General features: G+C 39.9%; 1 protein-coding gene across 2 annotated transcripts; it reads right to left on the bottom strand.

The window, feature by feature from the left end:
• Positions 1-240: 240 nt before the first annotated feature.
• Positions 241-18,224, bottom strand: TMEM106B (transmembrane protein 106B). Of its 2 annotated transcripts, none has more exons than XM_030009225.1 (8): positions 18,106-18,224; positions 14,536-14,757; positions 11,160-11,223; positions 9,731-9,890; positions 8,762-8,902; positions 8,614-8,663; positions 5,134-5,187; positions 241-4,388 (listed from the first exon to the last, which is right to left on the bottom strand). In XM_030009225.1, the coding sequence occupies exons 2-8, from the start codon at positions 14,753-14,755 to the stop codon at positions 4,250-4,252; spliced, it is 828 nt and encodes a 275-aa protein (XP_029865085.1). In that variant the 5' UTR covers positions 14,756-14,757; positions 18,106-18,224; the 3' UTR covers positions 241-4,249. The 2 variants fall into 2 exon arrangements, with proteins under 2 accessions (XP_029865085.1, XP_029865086.1); XM_030009226.1 differs by lacking the exon at positions 18,106-18,224 and adding an exon at positions 17,637-17,790.
• Positions 18,225-21,046: the final 2,822 nt, after the last annotated feature.

Genomic DNA, 21,046 nt, shown 5'->3' on the forward strand with positions numbered 1-21,046 from the left:
AAAAAAAAAAAAAAAAAAGGAAGCCTTAAATGCTGAGTAAGAAATAACACTATTTTTCTTTTAACATTTCTGAATCTAGAAATCTCTCTCATACTACTCCAAGCACCATCCTTTCCATCATGACGGCACAGCACTTCAATCAGATGTTTAAAGACCCTAATGTTTCAATCCAAGCACTTCAAGATTCAGTGCTCAAATGGTTAGCTTTATACACCACATGCTAAAACACCAAGAGTCATGTTTGCAGTGTACTACTATGAAAAAATTTATTCACTTGCAGAACTTCAAGGACAATTTGGAGCAAGGTCAACTGAAGCATGTACTTAAGTTTGCCAACATAAGGCTGCAAAATATAAACACCACCATGTTAATATCAAGGTCATGCACACCTCAGAAGCACATTAAGAACTTCAAAGCTATACCACACAGGAAAAAGATAGTTATGCTTGTCTTTATAAACAGCAGCAACCATCCCCTAAATATCAAGATGAATGACGAACAAATTATAAATGAACTTCTATAGGCTTTTCCCCACACCAGGAATTCAAGAGTAAGCATCAGGTACTACATCTTTTAGTAAGAGCACTTCCGTTTAAATCTCTCCAAATGGATATTTGATGGTTAGATCTTTGAGTTAGTTTGGTGGTTTTATTCATTCATTTATTTTTAAAGCATCATATTTAAAATGTAAAATAATTTTGTTGTCCAGGTCAGAATGGCCAAAGCGCCATCATCTTTATGCATTTAAGTGTTCCACATTAATTTACCTTAAGTTGTAATTTTGAAATTTTACAGTTATTCTATACAGAATACATTAAATTTTGCTTTTCAATTGTGCCATTACAGTACAACATCTGGACCACTGTTTTAAGAGATAACTAACAGAGCTTCCACTTTAAAGTGCAACAGGTTTTGGTTCGGGAATTGCTACAAAGAACTCAAATGACAAGAATTATATAGAAATAAATCCCTTGAAGCACAACACTACAATGCCAGTATATATGTATTTGATAGTATTCCAAGATTGTGGGGAAGTTACAAGTGAAATATGAATCACTTCAGAAAAAGTCCTTCAGAAACCATCTTACATACAGGAAAACAGACCAGAAAAAAATTACAATTCTTCAAGCTGGCCTTCTGGGAGAGAATTTGTACTTATTGATTTACAGTGAACCAAAAAGACTGCCTTTTTTATTTTAAAAATCAAGATAAAAAATGTGAAATAATTACAGGTCTGTCACTTGGATCTATTCTCATACCTTGTTTACAAAGTTATACAAGTTAATACTGACTTCCCTTGCTCCCTTCGCATGTTTCCAAGCTCAGCCACAGAAATCAAGTCTAAGTTAAGTATTCAAACAGATGCTTGCCTGCTTATCTGATCAGATCTTATATTAAAAGTAGTAGTTAAATTCAAATACTTGCCTTGTTTGGTTAGTAAAATGCTGACAGTTTTGCAAGGACATACAAGCACATGCAGAATCTTAAGCCTTTGATTCTCCTGTAACTGACTTAATTTGAGGATTCATCAATCGGATCTTCACCCCACCCTTTAAGATGAGAACTCTTAGTCATTCCATAAGTCTACTACACATTGATGGTGTTAAAGTTCACATCCATTAGAAATCCCAGATGACAGACATTAAGAGCTGTATCTTCCCCCTTCTGCCACAGACATGGAAAGAATAATTCCACTTATAATTCTTTATTTTAAATTAGCCAATACCAATCATTTCATGCAACGTAAGACCAACGGATTTAGGTACGTATTTTGCTCAGCATGTCTGCCAGACTTTCAAAGGTCAGTTTGAGTCTCAACACTGTGTAACAGTGTAACCTCCCCCCGCCATGCCTGTTTAAGTGGCATTTGTTACTGTCACCAAATAATTTTATCATTGTGCCATTCAGTTACTTTAGATTAGCTTTTATCCTTTGAAGAAAAATTTGTTTTAAATTGATAAAAATATCTGCCTAGAGCCATTTTCTTCTTTTTCTACTTAAAAAAAAACAAACAAAAAAACAACCCCAAACAAACAAAACCAACACTCTAGTTGTAAATACTTAGGCCTAGCAGAAAAAATCTGTATCACTTGCTGGCTGACTTCAGATCTGGCACGATTTAAACCAGAATTCTCTCCCTAATCTCCAATACAAGCAAATCTTTCTACAACAGGTAACATAGAAGAGTTTACCCCTCTGCTTCTACCCAGCTCCCCACTATCCTGGTCTTTAGTCATCACTTGTACCTTTTCAGACTATCACACAAGTTTCTGCATGCATTTTATCAGCCACAGGACTAAACCTCATCTATACTCTAGGAAGACTAGAGTCAATTGTGAACTAGCTTCCGCCATGATTGTAAGCTGTAATAAAGAGTGTTTACTTTTAAGTGCCCAGATTCAAGAATAATTTTCAGAACGTAACTACAGTAAGTCATCAGAATTGACTATTCCAGTTCTAGAAGTTCTCCAAAGCCAAAGGCTGACATCTTCATCTTATCAACAGTTATATGAAACTGACAGTTTAGGTTCCAAAATTTTTCATAGACATTCAGAATAAGTGCTTATAGCAATTCAAAGAGAGAAGGGTTTTTTTGTATGGTTACTTAATTTCTTTTAAATCAGCCTTACATCATCAATATTCTTTTCACCACCCACCCAGTTAGGTCCACCTAAGAAAGGCTGACAAAGAAAAGTGTAATATAGACATGCACCTCCACTGAAGTACTGGAGCAAAAGAGATTGTTAGTTGAAAGAAGTTACTCAGCAGCCTTTTTCCATAGTGTTTATTGCCAATTCATTTTATATAGCTTATTTCCAGGAGATGGGCAGCATAAAAACCGCAACATCTATTTTAAAAAAATATGTTGTTCATTACAATGCAACAGTCTCAATAGTACCTTCTTACAGCTGCATCTTATCTAATTCAGAAATAAAACAATCCTGATCTAGTTAATTAAAAAAAAGTCTCGTACCTAACCCTTAGAACAGTCAGCCTTCAGAAGTCAAGCAACTCTGGAACCAAAATTTACAATCACCACATTTGATAACCCCAGAAATTCTCACTGTGCAAACTATCCTACTGAAAATATTTAATAGCTTTGTTATAAGTCAGTCATGATTACATCAGCATTTACTCTTACAGAAAGAACTGCTTTATTCTCCCTTACATAACTTTGATGTGAACTGTGAGTGCTCTGGAGATTCAGGCAACTACTGCATTGCTTACTGAGCCTGTGCACTAAATATACACACCTCAACATATTAACACTTAGAAGTAGCTTAGATACACAGTATATTAAAACAATAAAAATTATGAAAATTTACATCAAGCTGCCCAAACCCATGGCTCAAATAGTTTCCCATTTAGTTCCAACTGCACAATCTTGATTTTAATAGCTGTACTCAAAAGTTTACTAAAAAAAAAGTAGAAAAAACACTGTCAAAGTCTTTACCCATTCGTTTTCTAGAGTCTTGAATTTTTCCTTTGTCAGTAATGATTCTGGGAGTTGGTTTTTGTTTTGTTTTTAAACCCAACTTTAAATCTAACAGCATACATTCTCCTTACAACATCCCAGAGGTAGTAGGAGGCAGTATGAATGAAAAGATGCCAGATTCTAGAGTTGCACATTCAAGTATAGTGTCATCCAAGAGAGCTTTCCTAGCTTTCACAGACTGCACGTCACCTCTAATCATGTACAGCAAACAAGAAGTAGAATCCCAAAAATAAAGAACTATGGCCACTGGGTTACTAACAGAAGTTTCACACGCAGATACCTCAAAGTAATCTTGTTACTTACGTAGTAATACTGCCAGTTTCAATAGTCAAATATCAATAACTGAAGTATAAACTTAAAATTTATGAGTATCAATTTTTCTAAAATGCTCATTAGTGACACATTTCACCTAAACACAGACATACACACAGTTACTCTAAGTTGATGTACCACACTGTAAGGAAAGGTCCCATTTCAGTTCAAGAATCTGATATTCCCCCTCTCCCTCCCACCACACAACTTGACAGAAGTGCTTACAGTAATAGAAAGCAAACAGAAGGGGAAAACACAACATTTAACAAGTGCATCTATATACATTTTGCACCTTTTCCCTCCTTGCATCTAAAGTGAATGGGTCACCATGTTCGCTATGCTTTACATGCACATACTCTCCCCTTCACACAGTACCAGTCCTATTCAAAGGATCTCTGCAAGCATCAACAGCAGTCATTCCACACTAACCAACAGGTGCTTTTATTGCGGAGGCTGAAGTACATTTAAATATTCTGACTGGCCCAGCTGGTAGGTGGTGTTTCCTCCACAGTCCACATACTGGTATCTCTCCTGGGATATCTGCTCAGAGTGGCCAAAGTAAGAGGTTGTCACTGTCACTCTTAAAAAAGACAAAACATAAGAGATTTGTTTTGTGAGAGGCTTGAGTTTGCCATTCTAAAGCTCAGTGTTTTTACATTGCTAGGGTTTTTTAAGGAAAAAGTTTTGGAACAAAATAAGTTTTAAATAAGTTAAAAACAATACTAGTTTACCACTATAGATCTTCTCCATTAACCTGAGCAGACTTCTTTTTCTAAAGAAGATAGTAAAGCTGAGGTTTACTCATTAATACCTTGCTTTGTGAGGAGAAAGCAAATCATTAGAGAAGCTACAGCCATGGTTGGTCTACACCCCCCCTCTTCAAGCCCTCTTAAAAAAAAAAAAAAAAAAAAAAGACCCCACCATGCTGCTATTTATGCAATCAGTCACAAAAAGTAGACTCTGGCTACATACTACAGCCTGTAACTGTTTCAAAATCACAAAGATCTCGGCAATTTTTGAACAGTGGCTGATACACAAACTCATTTCAAAGTATTTGAGACCTTAATAACTCCATGGCTACAGCCCAACTGCAGAGCAGATACAGTAGTAACAGTTCCACCTATTCAAGTACCTTTACACAACCAGAACCTGTAAAAAGACACAGTTCTGTTTCAAGAACCATGAAGTTACTACACTAGAAAGCAAGCTGATTTCATTTTATCTGTGATGCAGACTCCAGGATTAAGTATTTCTGAGTAATATTTCAACAATAATTACATAGCTTTTAAAGTTGTTTCCAACAAATAGGAAGTTTCCATACTTACTGCATCATCACTACTATGTTATGGACTTTGATAGATACTAAAGTACAGAAGTCACTGCAAAAAAGAAAAACAACTGTTAGCATTTGCATCCAGCTTTTACAGGTAATTATCCAAAAAGCAAGAATCGTGGCTTCAACTGGAAATTCTGCTGTCTGGGTATATACAGACTATAGAGTTGCTAGCAATGGCAACTAAAACACTTGTTGAAAAACATTGCCAGCAACTGTATACTCACCTAGGTCTACTTTTATATACATAGTCTTGCTCTCACATGAACTGTATTCAAAAGTGCTTGCTTACATGTAATGCTTGCCAACAAGTGTCCTCTGAAACAGTGTTCACACCATCTTTCAGAAGCTAACCAAAGTTAACCTGAACCACTACCTTAAAGCATGTCAACATCACTTCATCACTGATGAAGACTTTTACTATGAAGGGATATAGACATGATTTGCTGCAATTTCACTTCACATGAAATTGATATATAGAAAGGAAAATTTACAACAAAAGGTCAATGTTATGCCAATCTCAGCATCTTTTCAAGTAAAAGCAGCAATTTCTATGAAAAAAAAAAAAAGAAGTCTTGAAGGCTTGCTATTCTTGCTCAAAAAGTATCAAGAACTTAGGAAAGTGTCCCCCCCCCCCCCTTTTTTTTTTTTTCACTCATCCACTTCTGTAGTATCCACGGTAGCCTTTAACCAATCTGCAGAGATCTCAAGTCGGAGTTATTGTTCTCTTGTCAGATGCCCTTTTCAGACTTACATCTTCTGACATGCACCTACATATCAGTTATACAGAGCACTATGTAAATGTATACTTCCCCCCTGCTTAAATCAATTGCTCTTGGTCACAAATTTGTCAGCTCTGGAATGAAAGGCATGTGATCAGTGCAATAAGATTGCATGGCAGCCACACGCAATATTTGCATGCCATTGTCATTCTTTTCCCCAGCACCAAACACATGATGAAGTATTAAACAGTAAATGAGCACAGGTGATCCAAATTGTATGAAAATACAAATAAAACAGTCCAGTATTAAAAGTTGGTTTATACTGATATCTGTAGTAATAACAAATATTTGGATTTTTTTCCCTGCTAGGCTTAAAACAGGATTTAGCTAAACCATAATGCCAGATAGTTACTGTAATTTTCTAATCCAAAATATAGACAACCTGTAACATAACATAAAGCCAGCTCATATCCAACAGCACATACTGGCTGACAAGCAGAAAGGTACACCACCAACATAATCTGGACTTAAAAATCCCCGGTATCTGGAAATAAATCTGTTTAAAAAAAAAACCCAAACACACAAGCCAACCAACCAAAAAAAATCCCCGTAAAAAACAGACACACACCACACAGCGGAAAACTGTCGCTAGGAAACTACATTGAAGGTGAACTCCACATTGAGCCAGCTCTCCAAAATTAATGTGTGAAAATGCCCTGTATGATGTGGATTTCATCATACAGGTCTGCTGAATCCAGATGACTGTATGCAGACACTTCAGGTCTCTAAGATCTCCTGCATTCAACCTAAGCTGATTTTACAGGACATACTCTCCAGGATCCAAACAACTAGCTAGTTAAGACTAACACAAGACCTAAATTGACTAGCTGGGGAAACACCGAAATGTGATCCACTACAAACTCCAATGCTATAACCCACAATACTATCTGTATTACAAATATCCCAGGGCCTTCACTGGAGTCAAGTTAGATATCTGTGTGTGGAGAAAAAACCCAAACACAGTAAAAAATACAAAACTCCACTAAGACCAGCTGAAGCTATGTTGGCTGGTTATTCAAACTAAGGAAGCTCACTTGCTGTCTCCAGGGTTGCTCCATACAGTGAGCTCAGGCTTCCCAGGCTTTCAAGACTCACAATACAGTGAAAGAGCAGAAACCCATCAGCGACAATAACTGTCAACAGGTCAGGAAGGTCAACTAATACTAACTGTGTAACATACAGAAAATCTGGAGAAAATGAACAACTACAGTTTTGTGTCTGGGTCAAATTCTGTTTAGTACATTCTGAACACATCACAACAAAGCTAGTGAGTGCTACTCACAAGCACTAGGACCTTGTATCAGCCTATACAAGAACTTAGATCCCTAACTGACACAAACTTCCATAGTTATGGGTCTCTTATTATCAGTTATAGCCCATGCTTAGCATCACTGTGATGAAGCAACGATTATTTTCACATGCGTACAAATCACCTATCAGTCTGCTCTTCTAGTAACATTCACAAACACTCGCTGTCCTGAAGGAGGGCAAGTGCACATTACAGACTACTGGCACTGACGCATGACCGTGTCTCTGCCTCTACTCCAAGACTGCACAATCTACCTCCGAGCTGGACCAGTGAGCACATCGTTGTTCCACACTGTTGCCAAGGCTGCAGCTATCAAGCAGAAAAGCCTGAAATCCATTCAGTTCAATCCACAGGCAGAGCAGCTTTTGCCTGTCCACATCCAAAGTCATCCAGGTTTTCTAAGGTTAGTCACCAGCTTGCAAGTGAAAGTTGCAGCAATTGTTGGGAACATTCAACAGCATTACTGAAATTAAGGCCACAATACTGACCATGAAAGAAGTATCAACGCGTTATTGCACAAAAAGCACAACCAGGTAGGCATTAGCATGAGTTCTGTGAAGGCCACATTTATTTATTCCTCATGCATCCAAAGGGTAAGCAGATCCACAGGATTCAGCATTTACATAAAGCTAACTTACATGCTTTTAAGAGGTGACAGAAGTACAACACTTTCTGCTTATTTAAAGTTAGTGCCCACCTTTGCTCTTTCATATCTATTTCAATTTATTCCAATACTTCAAAGCCGTAAGTTTCTCTTCCACCCCAAAGGTGCTAGCATCACTGAACCTGCACAGAGACCTGAAGTCTCAATAGTTAACCCTTTCTGTTCAGTCTGCATTTCAGTGTAAGAACTAATACTTGGTTTTGTTACCATGATATATTGAGCTAATAGTCTGTTGGTCAAATGAACTTTCAGAAGCTATGAATAAAACCGCTTACAGGACAGGCTGTAAACACTGCTTACCTTTGTATACACATGGTCTGAAGAAAAGTAATACAAATTAGCCTCTAATTTGTATAGAATTAAACACAAATTCCCTCTACCGTCAGAGAAATTTGTGGGAAAGTTACTAAAGAATGTGTTAGGGGAACACACCCACACCTTCACCCCCCAAAGCAGCAGGTCTTAGCTATTGCCAAAGCCTAAAACATTGGGATAGAGATACCATTCAAAGTGCTGAGAACCAGGTACAGCAAGCCAGTATATGAAACTCTTGAAACAACCGTGGTTTCAGTATTTTTCAGTACTATTAAACTCACACAAAGAAAATGCCACAACATCTCTCCAAATACATTTCTGCTGACTTTGAAAAAAATTTTTTTTAGCACCATTGTAATTTTTAATAAGATCCATGTGACATTTAGAGGTTAATACACTTACAACATGTAGCTCATTTCATCTTGTATGACTGTGGGCACCATATAGTCAATCTGGAAAAAAAAAAAAAAAAAAGCAGTGCAAACACAAATGAGTAGATTTATATATGAACATTAACAGGTATTCAACTTTGAAAGCCTATCCTATTTACCTGTTTCATATCCAGAGGACCAATGTTGGTGATGTTGTTTAGCCGTGCTTTGCCAATAACTGTTTTTGAAAATTGAACTTGGGCTGTGATATTTGCCACTTCAACAGAATAATAGTTGTTGTTCGTTATATTTAGTGTGTTCTGAAAAAAAACCAACCCCAAACATAGAACATTAACAGCTATCCATTCTGTGTATCCTGATGAGCACACATTTTGAACTTTGTGCCTGAGACAGTAATACCTGAAATTATGCAAGTATATTTTCCTGCCTTCTAGGATTGGGGGCGGGGTGGGGCATAAGGGACCATCACTTAACCCCTTGCTCAGTTTTTTGTGCCAATATATTGAGTAGCACAAACTTCTGCACAACTTCCCTGGTGCCCCCCCTCCACTGCAAATACTGCATTTCTTTCTATCCTCCATTATTCCTCCCTGGAAATTTAGCTATCACAGGACCCTTTTCTCCATAGCTGCTTTGCTTTATTTAAAAGGAGGAACACCACCACAAGTCTTTAGGCAATCCTCTATTGACTGCATTACCAAGAAATCAAGAAGCATGTGGAAAGAACCCCTTTGAGTTTTAAGGTGGATAAGAAATCATTTTTCCTCAAACCCAATTTTGACAGATGCATGATACCAGGGCATCGTTTAATAACATCCATGCATACACACACTGCATTTCACTCACATTCCAAAAATAATGCAGAGAACTCCAAAGTCACTGGTCCCATGAAAACAGAAGACTCAATAGTAGCTTGCAACTACACCTCTATTAGCTATAGCTACAGGAACCAGCCACAGCATGTCCAGTCACATTTTTCAAACTGGTCATTGTATCTGCTGGTATTTCTTAAGGCAGTAACTAAGCTTCCCAGCCAGACCACAATTTCTATGTATATTAAACTCTCACAGTAGTATCTCTTGTTGCATTTATCCATTACAAACATCCAAACAGATAGCTAGACTTACCGTAATATTTAGATATATTATACGTCTACCCTGTTCATAAGTGACATATACTGACTTCACACCAATGTATTCAACGTCAATTGAGCGAGGAAACAAGAAGAATACAGCCAGCCCAGAAAGTAGTAAACATACAATTACAGAAGCAGTCACGTAGAGCTTTCTGGAGAAAAAAAGAGCACATTTCAGAGTCAAAAGCACAGTAAACAGTAGTGGAATGTTTTTTTCTTTTACGTGATAAGGAGCATGACCAGTCAATACAACTAGTTCAGTCTATTTCTAGCTTCCATTAGCTTCCAAAGGGAAAAAAACAGCTATGCTGCACTTCACATCTATGTCTGAAACAGAGATGTTACTCTTGTTTTGAAACTTGATTTCTGATGTATATACATGTGGTTATCCCAACATTTGTAACAAAGACGAAAATGGAAGAGGTAACTACATATGTGGTTTGAAACATAAGCACTTCTTCTTAAAATTTATTTATAGCAGAACTTTTGTCATTCTGTGGGATTCTTGCACAACACACCCAGAAAGCAGAATAAAACTCTTATGTGCCTTACACGGGATTCTTCGTCATAAGAGACTTTCAGGGAAAGTGTTAGACTCCTACTAAGGAACAGGAAATTCACAATTAACTTAATATAAAAGGGGGGAAGGGTTGTATGTTAATTAAAAAATACACAAATTAAAGGCTCAACTGCAGCTCCATTTTCTCAAAATTAGAACACTAAAGGAATATGTTTCAAATTTGTACTACTATTACATCAGATGTATGATCCAGGATAGTATTACATGAAGTTACTGTATTTTTTTTTCTTGGCACTCATTTCTCTTTACTACGGAAACATCCAAACACTAAGGAAAAAGAAAAAACAAAGTGTCAGAACAAGAAGCCCTGAGCGCTGTAATTAAACCTTTAAGTAGATCCTAGAAAAAAAAAAAATTAAATATGCTGTAACAGAATGATAATATGTTGATTTTGCTAGCTGTTCAGAGCTTTACAAATGAATTTCTAGGTGACTTATTTTGTAGTAGTAACCCAAAGAAGTTATCACTTTACTCCAGACTTTAACACTGAGGATATATCTGCTTAGATCAATTAAGATGCTACAGAGATTGAGAAATACTTGCATAATTACTGTAGACATTCAGATAAATATCTACACGAAGAGATCATACAGCATTACTTAGTTTTGTATGAGATACTGTGATGGGAGTATGTACACCTGTTAATAAATAACTCTCCAAGAGTTAAAGGTTGAGGCTGATATCACTCACAAGCAGGATTCTTTCAATACTGAATGCAAGAAAACATTCCAGTGATTTTTGCTTGATTCTTCTTAACACTATCTCCTTTAAATTGCTGAATTTTAACTAGAAGAGAAGAATTAACTGTAGATTCATGTATCACAACTAACTATTAACTTACGTTCTTCTTGGCCTCAGTCTCTGATCACTGTATGGAATTAAGGCTACCAGCTGATTTTCCTGCCCTGGAAACAAAAACACCCTTTCAGAATTTAAACAAACAAAGAATACATACTTCTGCAGTTATTTCAAACAAAGAGTACCCCTTATAACTTAATGGCAACAAAGAATAAACACTAAAGTTAAACATTTAAATTCCAGATAACAACCCAAGTGGAATACTACTGTAGCTTACGTCACTTTCTGAAATAGAGCACAGCTTATACAACATGGAGAGGAAAAAAACACCAAGCCCACAAAGACCGAAACAGCAACAAATTCTGTGCTGCATACATAAACAGGAGACAGCATGCCTCTGGCACCGTTTCCTGGAGAGAAATGGAGGTACATTAACAGCTTCCAGTTCTCTATGCCAGACCATATAAAGTCATACGACAAAACATTTGGAAGTTCAGACAGGAAGAATTGATCCAGAAAGCATTCTACATGCGCTCTTCTGAAAAGCAAAAGTCAGGTTTGTTTAAAAAAAAAAAAAAAAAAAAAAAATTGGGGTGACTGGCAACATAAATTATATATACAGTGCATTCTGGAAATCACTGGTATATACAACCATTTCTCATGGGACTGAGCTGCAGCACCCTGGAAGTCAAAAAAGTATCTACTGGAATTCCTCCAAGCAACAAGTTACTTCACTAGAGAGCATTTTTAAAAGGGGGATATCTTAACAGTAGAAATAAAGAACACAAGCACAGATGAGTTGTTGAAAATACACAGACTACATCTGCCTGTATAGCTGTTGCTATTTGCTGTACAAGAAAATGGAATTGAGATTCATCCATATGAGCACAGAGAGGCCTCAAGACCAAGTCAGATTTGTATTTTTTAAGCCAAATGCAGAATTTGACCAGCACTATCACTTAGCTAATCAGCCACTTAGAAGTGATTCCACGCTGAATCACTAAGCTGAGCAAAGCATGCTGACTAAGCAGGCAGCAGTATGTAACATCAACCTTCTAAAAAACCTCTACCAATTTAAAACAGTTCTTCATCTCAGCTTCAATGAAGCATCTTCAACTTTTGAACAAAACAGCCCAGTCCTACTTTCATACTTTACCATACTGAAAAGCTAAAGCTGTCCAAGTACAACACAATTCCACGTGTTTATTACACGCTTTAGCCATCACACCACATTATGTATCTTCCCTACTAGTCATTCAGTCATTCTGTGAACACTTAATTTTTCCCCTACTCCCATCAGAAAATCCCAAACATGATTTTTTTTTCTAAAGTAATGAGGAATAATTAGACAGCCCTATTTGTTCTAACAACTCATTTAAAGTTCTAGCTTTAATCACATTATTTCATTAGAATGTACAGACAACATGCATTTTTAATAGTTATTGCAAAATGGTTAACAAATTAACCACATCTGTTTAAGTATCACTGTCCTAGTTTCAGCTGGGATAGAGTTAACTGTCTTCCTAGTAGCTGGTACAGTGCTATGTTTTGAGTTCAGTATGTGAAGAATGTTGATAACACTGATGTCTTCAGTTGCTGCTAGTAGTGTTTAGACTAATGTCAAGGATTTTTCAGCTTCTCATGCCCAGCCAGTGAGAAAGCTGGAGGGGCACAAGAAGTTGGCACAGGACACAGCCAGGGCACCTGACCCAAACTGGCCAACAGGGTATTCCATACCATGGGACGTCCCATCTAGTATAGGAACTGGGAAGTGGGGGCAGGGAATCGCCGCTCGGGGACTAGCTGGGTGCTGGTCGGTGGGTGGTGAGCAATTGCACTGCGCATCATTTGTACATTCCAATCCTTTTATTATTGCTGTTGTCATTTTATTAGTGTTATCATTATCATTATTTGTTTCTTCTTTTCTGTTCTATTAAACTGTTCTTATCTCAACCCGTGGGTTTTGCTTCTTTTTCCCGATTTTCTCCCCCATCCCACTGGGTGGGGGGGAGTGAGTGAGCGGCTGCATGGTGCTTAGTTGCTGGCTGGGGTTAAACCACGACAATCACATTCAAGAATCCTATAGTCAAAGAAATAAGCTTTTGAACATAAGAATTGCGCTATTATTAAATTTTAGCTAGCACCATTGTGAGTAAGACTTGCTATTGATATTATCAAGTATTTCAAGTTAGCAAGCTAACAGAACAAACTTCCTTCTCGTCTTTCAGTTAATTTTTAGTTGCCTAGCTTTTCCACACTTCAAGTTTACTGAATTCACAGGTACTCAAAGAACACATCATAGTATAAAGTTTAACAGCTAAACCACAAATCTCTTACGATATTTGCAACCGTTTAAATATCCTCTGCCCCCTGCCACTTATTCACAGGTGAGACAGAAGTATTTGTGAACTATACCAGAACCTAATCTGACTGAAGCCCATGTACAAGGACAATATGGCACAGACATCAGTCAATTTTCCCAAGTTGCTGGTCAAAATCAGTTCTGAGAGATTTTACACCCAATAATCTATCTTGGATAAGAGTTCTGGCAAAAGCAAAGCAGTCCCAAACATGAAACCTTCTCATCAGTTCCTCCCCTGCTCATCAAAGGGAAAATTTTACAGCTGAAGCAGAAGGCTGTGCCTTGGCACACTGCATTTGCCACTCTCTCCTTTTGCCCAGTTTCAGACACCCTGCATCTTTCTTTCAAAGGTCTATTCCTAAATAGCTATTGAGGTGGCTTATTGTATAGAAGTGTAATAACACAGAATTTTTTATTAAAAGGAAAAGCAAAGGATGAGGGCAGTAAGCAAACAAAACAGTTAGGCAGGAAGACTAATGCTGTGCAGCCTACTCCTTCTCACAGCACCCAGAGATCCTATATATTTTCAACTCCCAGCTGGGGTCCTCTGTCTAGCAGGGACAGATGGGACAAAGGGAAGGTAAAGGAAATCGAGGGGCACTGGCAGCAGTGAAGGCAAGAAAAATTCATTATAAATGATCAGGGAAAAGGTGTCATAGCACAGGTCTACTTTTCACTCTCTGTATTTGCAGCTATTTTTGCAGACATATATTGATTCAAATAGTTTAAAATAAGTAGTTAAAAAAATGCAATAAAATGTCAGGAAAACAAAGGTTTGCAAATTCAACTTGCAAGAGCTATGGTTACATGCGAATTTAAAGCTGAGAAGCAAGGAACACTGGCATTGTACAGACAAGAGAAGACCCAACAGGTAACAGCCACAGCTGACTCAATTTGTTTTGTTCATTCAGTGTAATCATAACAAAGTGTTTAGTGTGAAAAAGTCAAACACTTCATCTTGACTAGGAGAGCTATTTGTTACAGATTATTATAGTTACAACTGCACATGGTTATGAGGTAAATTTATGGGTTAAAAAAAGAAATAAAGAAAACTTACCTCGTGGAATTCTTCCTGTTCCCTGGCAAGTTGGGCAGGTGACGCTGTCTCTTCCTGTAAATTCCACATAGGGAAACTGCGACACATCTCCACATCTGCCATCTTCGTTGTGCGATTCTGAGTGAACTAACCCATTTCTCATATTATCAGACACTGTGCCTCCATCATAGCCATCTTCCTTGCATGTGTGCATAGGCAGGTGAGAAAGTGATTTTCCCATGTCTAAAATAACAATCAGAAGAAAGTTTTCAGGGACAACAATTCAAACACAGCTTGCATTTATTCCTCCACATCAGGTAACTGTTAGTCTATGGTCATTACTCTAACAAGACTCCTGTTGCCCTCTGTTCAGATCCCTTAAGACCTGCAAAGCGCTAAGGCCCTGTCGTGCTGGAGTCGATCCCAAGCTGTAAGAACATGAACTAACCGGGACTTTTGTTCAGATCCTCCAATACACACAGGTTGAAGGGAGATCGACAAGAGGCTTTTAAGTTAGAACAGTACAATTGCTGGCAAAAGGTTACAACAGTCCAGCAGCGCTTTTCAAAGGATTGCTATTGTACAGATTTTCACACAGCACATTAATCTTTGTGTAAAAAAAAAAAAAAAAAAAAAAAAAATCAAGACTGGGCTCTAGAAAGCAAGTTTGCAATTTTCAGTGGATTCTACACACACTACAGACTCAATTCTAATAAGCTTTTTAGGTTGGACTTGATTTGAGAACACGGGATCAGCTACTAGTTTCCAAGCTAGAAATATAGTTCTCCAGGTGTTTAAACTGATGATTCCCTTTAATCCAAAAGAGGACTGATTCACAGGAAAGTCAAGGAAAAAAACGGGAGTTACTTTAACATAGCTGCTGGCAATACATAGCATTTATAAAGACTTGTTTAAAAAAAAGTATTAATCACAAAAGCATTTTTGCTACCTATGCAAAATTTAAAATTTTCTCATTAGTGTAGCTTTTCAGTCATGACACTGAAACTACCTTGAAACACAGAACACCTGAAACTAAAGGCTGTAACGGAGTGATACAAGTGGAAACCTTCCTAATTTGCAACAGGTGGAAAACAAACCCAAAGTTAAAAAAATAAATCTGTACAGTAGTGGCAATCAGTTGTGCAGCTTATCCTCACACCCGTTTTAGTTACTTAACACACAGAGACATCAGCCACTCAATTCACCAGTGTCTTAGGGAACAGGATGATTTAAAAAGAGTATGCAAAACTTCATATTTTTTTTTTCCCATTGTAAGCGGCATTTTTAAAGTAGCTGCTAGTAATGATCATGCTCATTCACTGAGGAAGAAAGCCTTAAGAGGAAGATTAAGGGAGCAAAACAAGTCAGAATATTTTAAACCAACCCCTCAAGACAGAACAGAAAGATCTCAAATACGGTGATGGTAACACAAGCACAACATTAATTCATCATATTGCCACAAAGCCTAGGTGAATGTAGGAGGGGAAAAGTAATTCAACAAATGCCAACAAGTCCCAGTTACTGTTCCAGCAAATATGCAGCATTATTTTATTCATTTAAGTCATTAAACCCTTACAAGAAGGAAAACTATTTATCCTTATGCTGCTACAGCACTTTTTAAACATTCTAAGTTTGGGAGCCATTCAGGAATGGAAATTGTTGAACTGAAAATTCAAACTATTGAGCTATTGAAAAAAATTTTCTGAAAAAGCTGTTGACAATGTTGAAGATTACTCCACGTGGGGTTTTTGCTTACTGTTCTCCTTGTAGCTAACCTACAGCCTTTAAGCTACGAAATTTAAGTCTTGCAGCTTAGGCAATAGCTGTCACAGAGGCCTGAAAGCTTAGGGATCAATCCCTGGTGCTGTTGTACTACAACTGTATTCAACTTACCTGCTCTACTGATGGTAGGCTCAGGCTACGTCTACATTAACAACTAAATACAGAACAAGTAACAACTCCATAGAAATAAACAGTTATTGAGGATCCAACATCCACACTATATTATACATATGTTTTTGTGCGTTTATTTCATACTAGCTCTTGTCTAGCCTGACAACACTCACTCACAACTGGAGCGCACCTAGCTTTAGCTTCTTCCAAAAGGAAGAGTTCATGCACTCCCAGATCACAATGACATGAACCAAAGTGCAGAAAGCAAGGATGACTGGGAACTCATTTCAAGAGCACACCCTTTATTTGAATTGATACTAATGCAGATGTGTCCTCTAATGCCAGCTGTACCTGAGCTTCACTAATTAGAATTTAATTATTGTTCTACTGCCAGAGACTTAGAGACATGTCTTGGTTCACAAATGAGAGAACAGAAAACCACCTTCAAGTGAAATGTGTTCCTCCAACATGCTTCTCCCCCTGCAACCAAGCACCGAACCTTATTACAGTTGACCAAAACTCAAGAACACTTTGTTCTTTTATCCAACACTTATATGCTGAACAGTAGCAGTCCTAGGAATATATAATCTTCATAGGTGACAGCCTCTACACCACCATCAAAGTCACAAACCATCCTTCCTTAACAGCTGTGCTTTGACCAAGTCTCTCCCTCATACTGATGTATACACTCTAGTCTCCTTGGACTTTCCTGGGGTTTCCTTGAATTCACAGTCTGTTAGGAGGAGTTTGGTAAATTAAAAAACGTTGTGATAAGCAGCTTCTGTTTAAGACTGCGCCCTTCAGCTTGCTATGGCACTGCAGCATGAGAGTACGTAGACAAAACCCAAACAATGTCCCAGGCGTACAGAACCACCACATCCTGAGTTACATGCAGGACTCAGGGAAAAAATTTTTTGTTTATAAACCCAATGAAACTTTATAGTTAAACTAGATTGTTATACTTGTTCAAAGAGTTAGGCTGGCACTCTTACCCCTTATATGCAAACATATAAACTTGAGATTTATAAACCTACTTCTTTTTCAAAACAGCACAACTTTTTAAGCACGACCACCTTCTGCTCTACCAGCTGTGGCTTAATCACCAACGTTGCAAGCTCCTCCGAAACGGAGGAAGCTGCAAGATAAGGTGATGACTTGGCAGTCACAAACTCGCTCAGCACGGGCAGGCATCTCCAGTGCTGCCTTTCACGACCCCTTTAGAGACCCACCTCTCAGACACAGCCTGCTCGGTAAGACTGGCACTGCAAAAAATACAGGAGTCAAGAACCTCCCTCAGATTTACGGATTTTCTCGCCCGTCAAGACAGAGCGGCAGCTGCTCTCGCAAACATGGCGAAGTTTCCAGCCGGCGGCCGCGGACCAAGGTCCGGCAAGCTCGGCCGCTGCCGGGCTGCCCCGGGTGGGCCACTGCACCCGCCCGGCCGGCGGGGGCGAGTCACATGTGTGTGTGTGTGTGTCTCGGCGCGGAGGGGCGCGGGCGGCCGCCCGGAGGTAAGCAAGGCCCCGCCGCGGGCCTGTCCGGGCCTCGCCGAAGCCCACGAACCACCGCCGCGGCCCCCCGCCCGGCGCCCAGCTCCGCCAGGGCCTCGCAGCCACAGGCCAAGCTCGGCCCGGCTCCCGCCCCAGGCATGCCGCCGACCCCCGGCTCCCCTTCTACCGCTGGAGCGGCCCTCCCCACCTGCGGGCCGGGGGAGGGCGAGCTGCACCGGGCACGGCGAGGCAGCAGAACCGGACGCTCCAGGTACGACGCAGCTGCCCCGGTGCTAAACCCCGGATCGGGGGCGTGCGCAGGCGCGGGGCGGCGGGGGGCGGTGCCGCCGGGGTCCCGTCCCGTCCCGTCCCTGTCGGCCGCGGGCGGGGCTGGGCCCGGTTCCCCGCGGGGGCCGGGGCGCGGGGCGTCCCCGCTGTTCCCCTCGCCGCTGGGCACCGCGCCGGCGGTGGTTGCCGCGGCCCGGGCCGCTCCTGCCCTCCTGGTCGGCGGAAGGCTCGGGAATCGCACAGAAACCGCCGTCCCGAGCGTGAGGCGGTGCCCCGGCTGAGGGGTGGGGGGTGAGGGGTGCTACCGCACCTCGGGCCCCAGGGGTAGGGGTAGAAGCAAGGGTAAGAGAAGGGGAAATCGGGAGATGGCGCAGCTCCTCTCCGCAGCTAAGGGACGGAGGGCAGAGCGGGTTTCCTCCCTAAGTTTTTCTGTCAGCAGTCGTTCGTCCAGGAAATGATCACAGAAAATAACCTGCCCCCACCCAAACATGTGCTCCGAGAAGAAGGGTCTGCACGTAGATTTACCTGGTCCAATGCCAGGCCATTTATCCCCTTTGTCCTTGGACCTTCCTAGTGTTTTCTGGGAGTTTTAAGAGGCCTGGGCTAGCAGTAGCCTCTAGCCTTTGTTACTCGGTTCAAGTAATGGAGAGTCCTGCATGCTGCTTGGTGGTGGCTTGACTCTGCTTCTCTAGCCAGGCATGGTCAAGCTCCTGACAGTATTGGCAAAAGCTGGCACATCCCTTGTCCCTCTGGTAGACCTTTTTCTGAGTCTTTGGGCCATCGCTGTTCAAGGTTCCCGAGGTGCTGGTACAAAGCACTCTGTGCAGCAAGATTGACCACGGTACTTTGTGGGTTCCCAACTATAAAATGGTGTGTGTAAGATACCTTGAACAGATCCCTGGCATGCTCAGGACCTATATGAAGTTTGTATCTTGCTTTAGAACACTAGCAAATGCCAAATGATGTGATTTTGGTAGGCTCAGGCCTGGCAATTAGTTCCACTCGCTGTTGGCTTTTGGTTCTGGCTCAACTTTATATTGATCCAAGAAACACAAAGCACAGTGTAAAAAATAGTCATAGCTTTCAGGTGTCCAAACAGAAAGTGAGATCACTAAGTCTTTGCCTTTTACATTGTTTTAAATAATAGTGGCAGCCAGGCATATTGACCTGAATCATCACAGAACAGGGGACATGCCAGGAAAGGTCTAGCAAAAAGGTTTTTGGGACAGCTTTGGGAGGTCATGCTGAGTTCTGGCAGCTCAAAGTTATTCAGTCTGACAAATTCTCTGAATACAAATTTATTCAAATAGCAAATTGTAATTAGCATGGAGATTTTGATCAAATCAGAATTTTGCACCTTAGACCGCAGCAGTTTTTATCCAATACTTCCAGCCCTCACACTAATCTATAAGGCCCCATGCAAGTAAGGATATTACAAGATTACCTGAGAGAGTGTTTCCCTTGCCATGATAGAAGCAACAGTTGAAATCAACATGGGCTTCAGAGATAGTTCTTTATTACTGTAATCAGTAGAAATGTTTCCTATTAAAGACTTCTCACCACTTGCCATAGCCTTTCCTGTGTAGCTTTGACACAAACAGAATGGTTTGGGTTTTTTCTCTTTAAAGCTGTCATGATCGAAGGGAACATCTCTCTGGATATCTGTTTGCTTTGTGTCATTTTCCCTTAGAAAGTACATGTTAAAGATATCATTTTAGAAAGAGAAATTGAAACACTGGAAGGATCCGGCTCACCCATTAGTGGCCTCAAGCTCACCTTAAATATAATTTATTTGCTACAGGCTAAAGTAATGCAATGAAAACTGAGAATAAACAATAATATAAAGGTCAAGTGTCACACCCACTGTGCAGGCTTGAAAACCATAAAAAATGTGTGGTAACAAAATGTACACATTAGAAGCACATTAGAAGTGCTTAAATATGTGATGAGGTGCTTAAAAGTGTTACTAAAATGGGCCACTGAGCTTGGGCTAATCAAGACAGGGTTCTTGTGATTATGGAAAGGGTATTTTGCAGTAAAGAAGTACAGACTGCACAACATCCAATATTGGTGGTTCATAAACTGAATAGATTATGTCTAGATGAGGATTGCATACGTAGACACAGAAATTAATCTGTTCCGAAATGCATGGTAAAGGGGTGGTATGCAATACTAGTGCTAGTAGGAGGGGTATGAAATGGAAACACTCAGATGGCATAAAGAGAGAAGCTGACATCATCACCTTGGACTGAGTTATGGGACAGCTGCAGGTAATACGAGCTCATAGATCACTAAACGGGTGCAGTTTATACTTCCTATAGTATGTCAGTAAAGAAATCCAAGTGATGAATCTGGTTTCAAGTCAAGTTTTGTGGCTGGGATATGATAAGTGGGTCAGGTTCTTGAAAGAGCCGGAGTTAGCACTCCCTGTAGCAGCCCATTGTGCTACTGTGCAGCCTCCCAGGTCCTGTGAGCACCTGCAAGAGACTTAGAAGTACCAGCTAAGAATTATATTTACTTCTAGTTTCCCCCCGCCCGATGAATAACAATCCACTAGCATTGGTTATCTGAAGAAACTTCAGACTGGCCGCATTTCTTTCATCCTTCAGAAATATAAGCTACTAGTTCTGTGAACATTGAAGGTAATGAAGCCTGGTTTCCTATGGATTTGCCTCTTGGTTGGCTGACTATTTACCTGAATTATAATAATATTTTCTGTTATGACCGCATATGCCTAGCATCTTCTCCTGCAGAGCATTTTGGCAGCAACATGCAGGCTGCCACGTTCAGAAGTGGAATTTGCAGAAATTTGCTGACTGGATAGGAAGTTATTAGGTGTTAACTCCTAAGTGTTCAATCCC

This window comes from Aquila chrysaetos, chromosome 3, assembly GCF_900496995.4.
Source record: "Aquila chrysaetos chrysaetos chromosome 3, bAquChr1.4, whole genome shotgun sequence".
NCBI lineage: Eukaryota > Metazoa > Chordata > Aves > Accipitriformes > Accipitridae > Aquila > Aquila chrysaetos.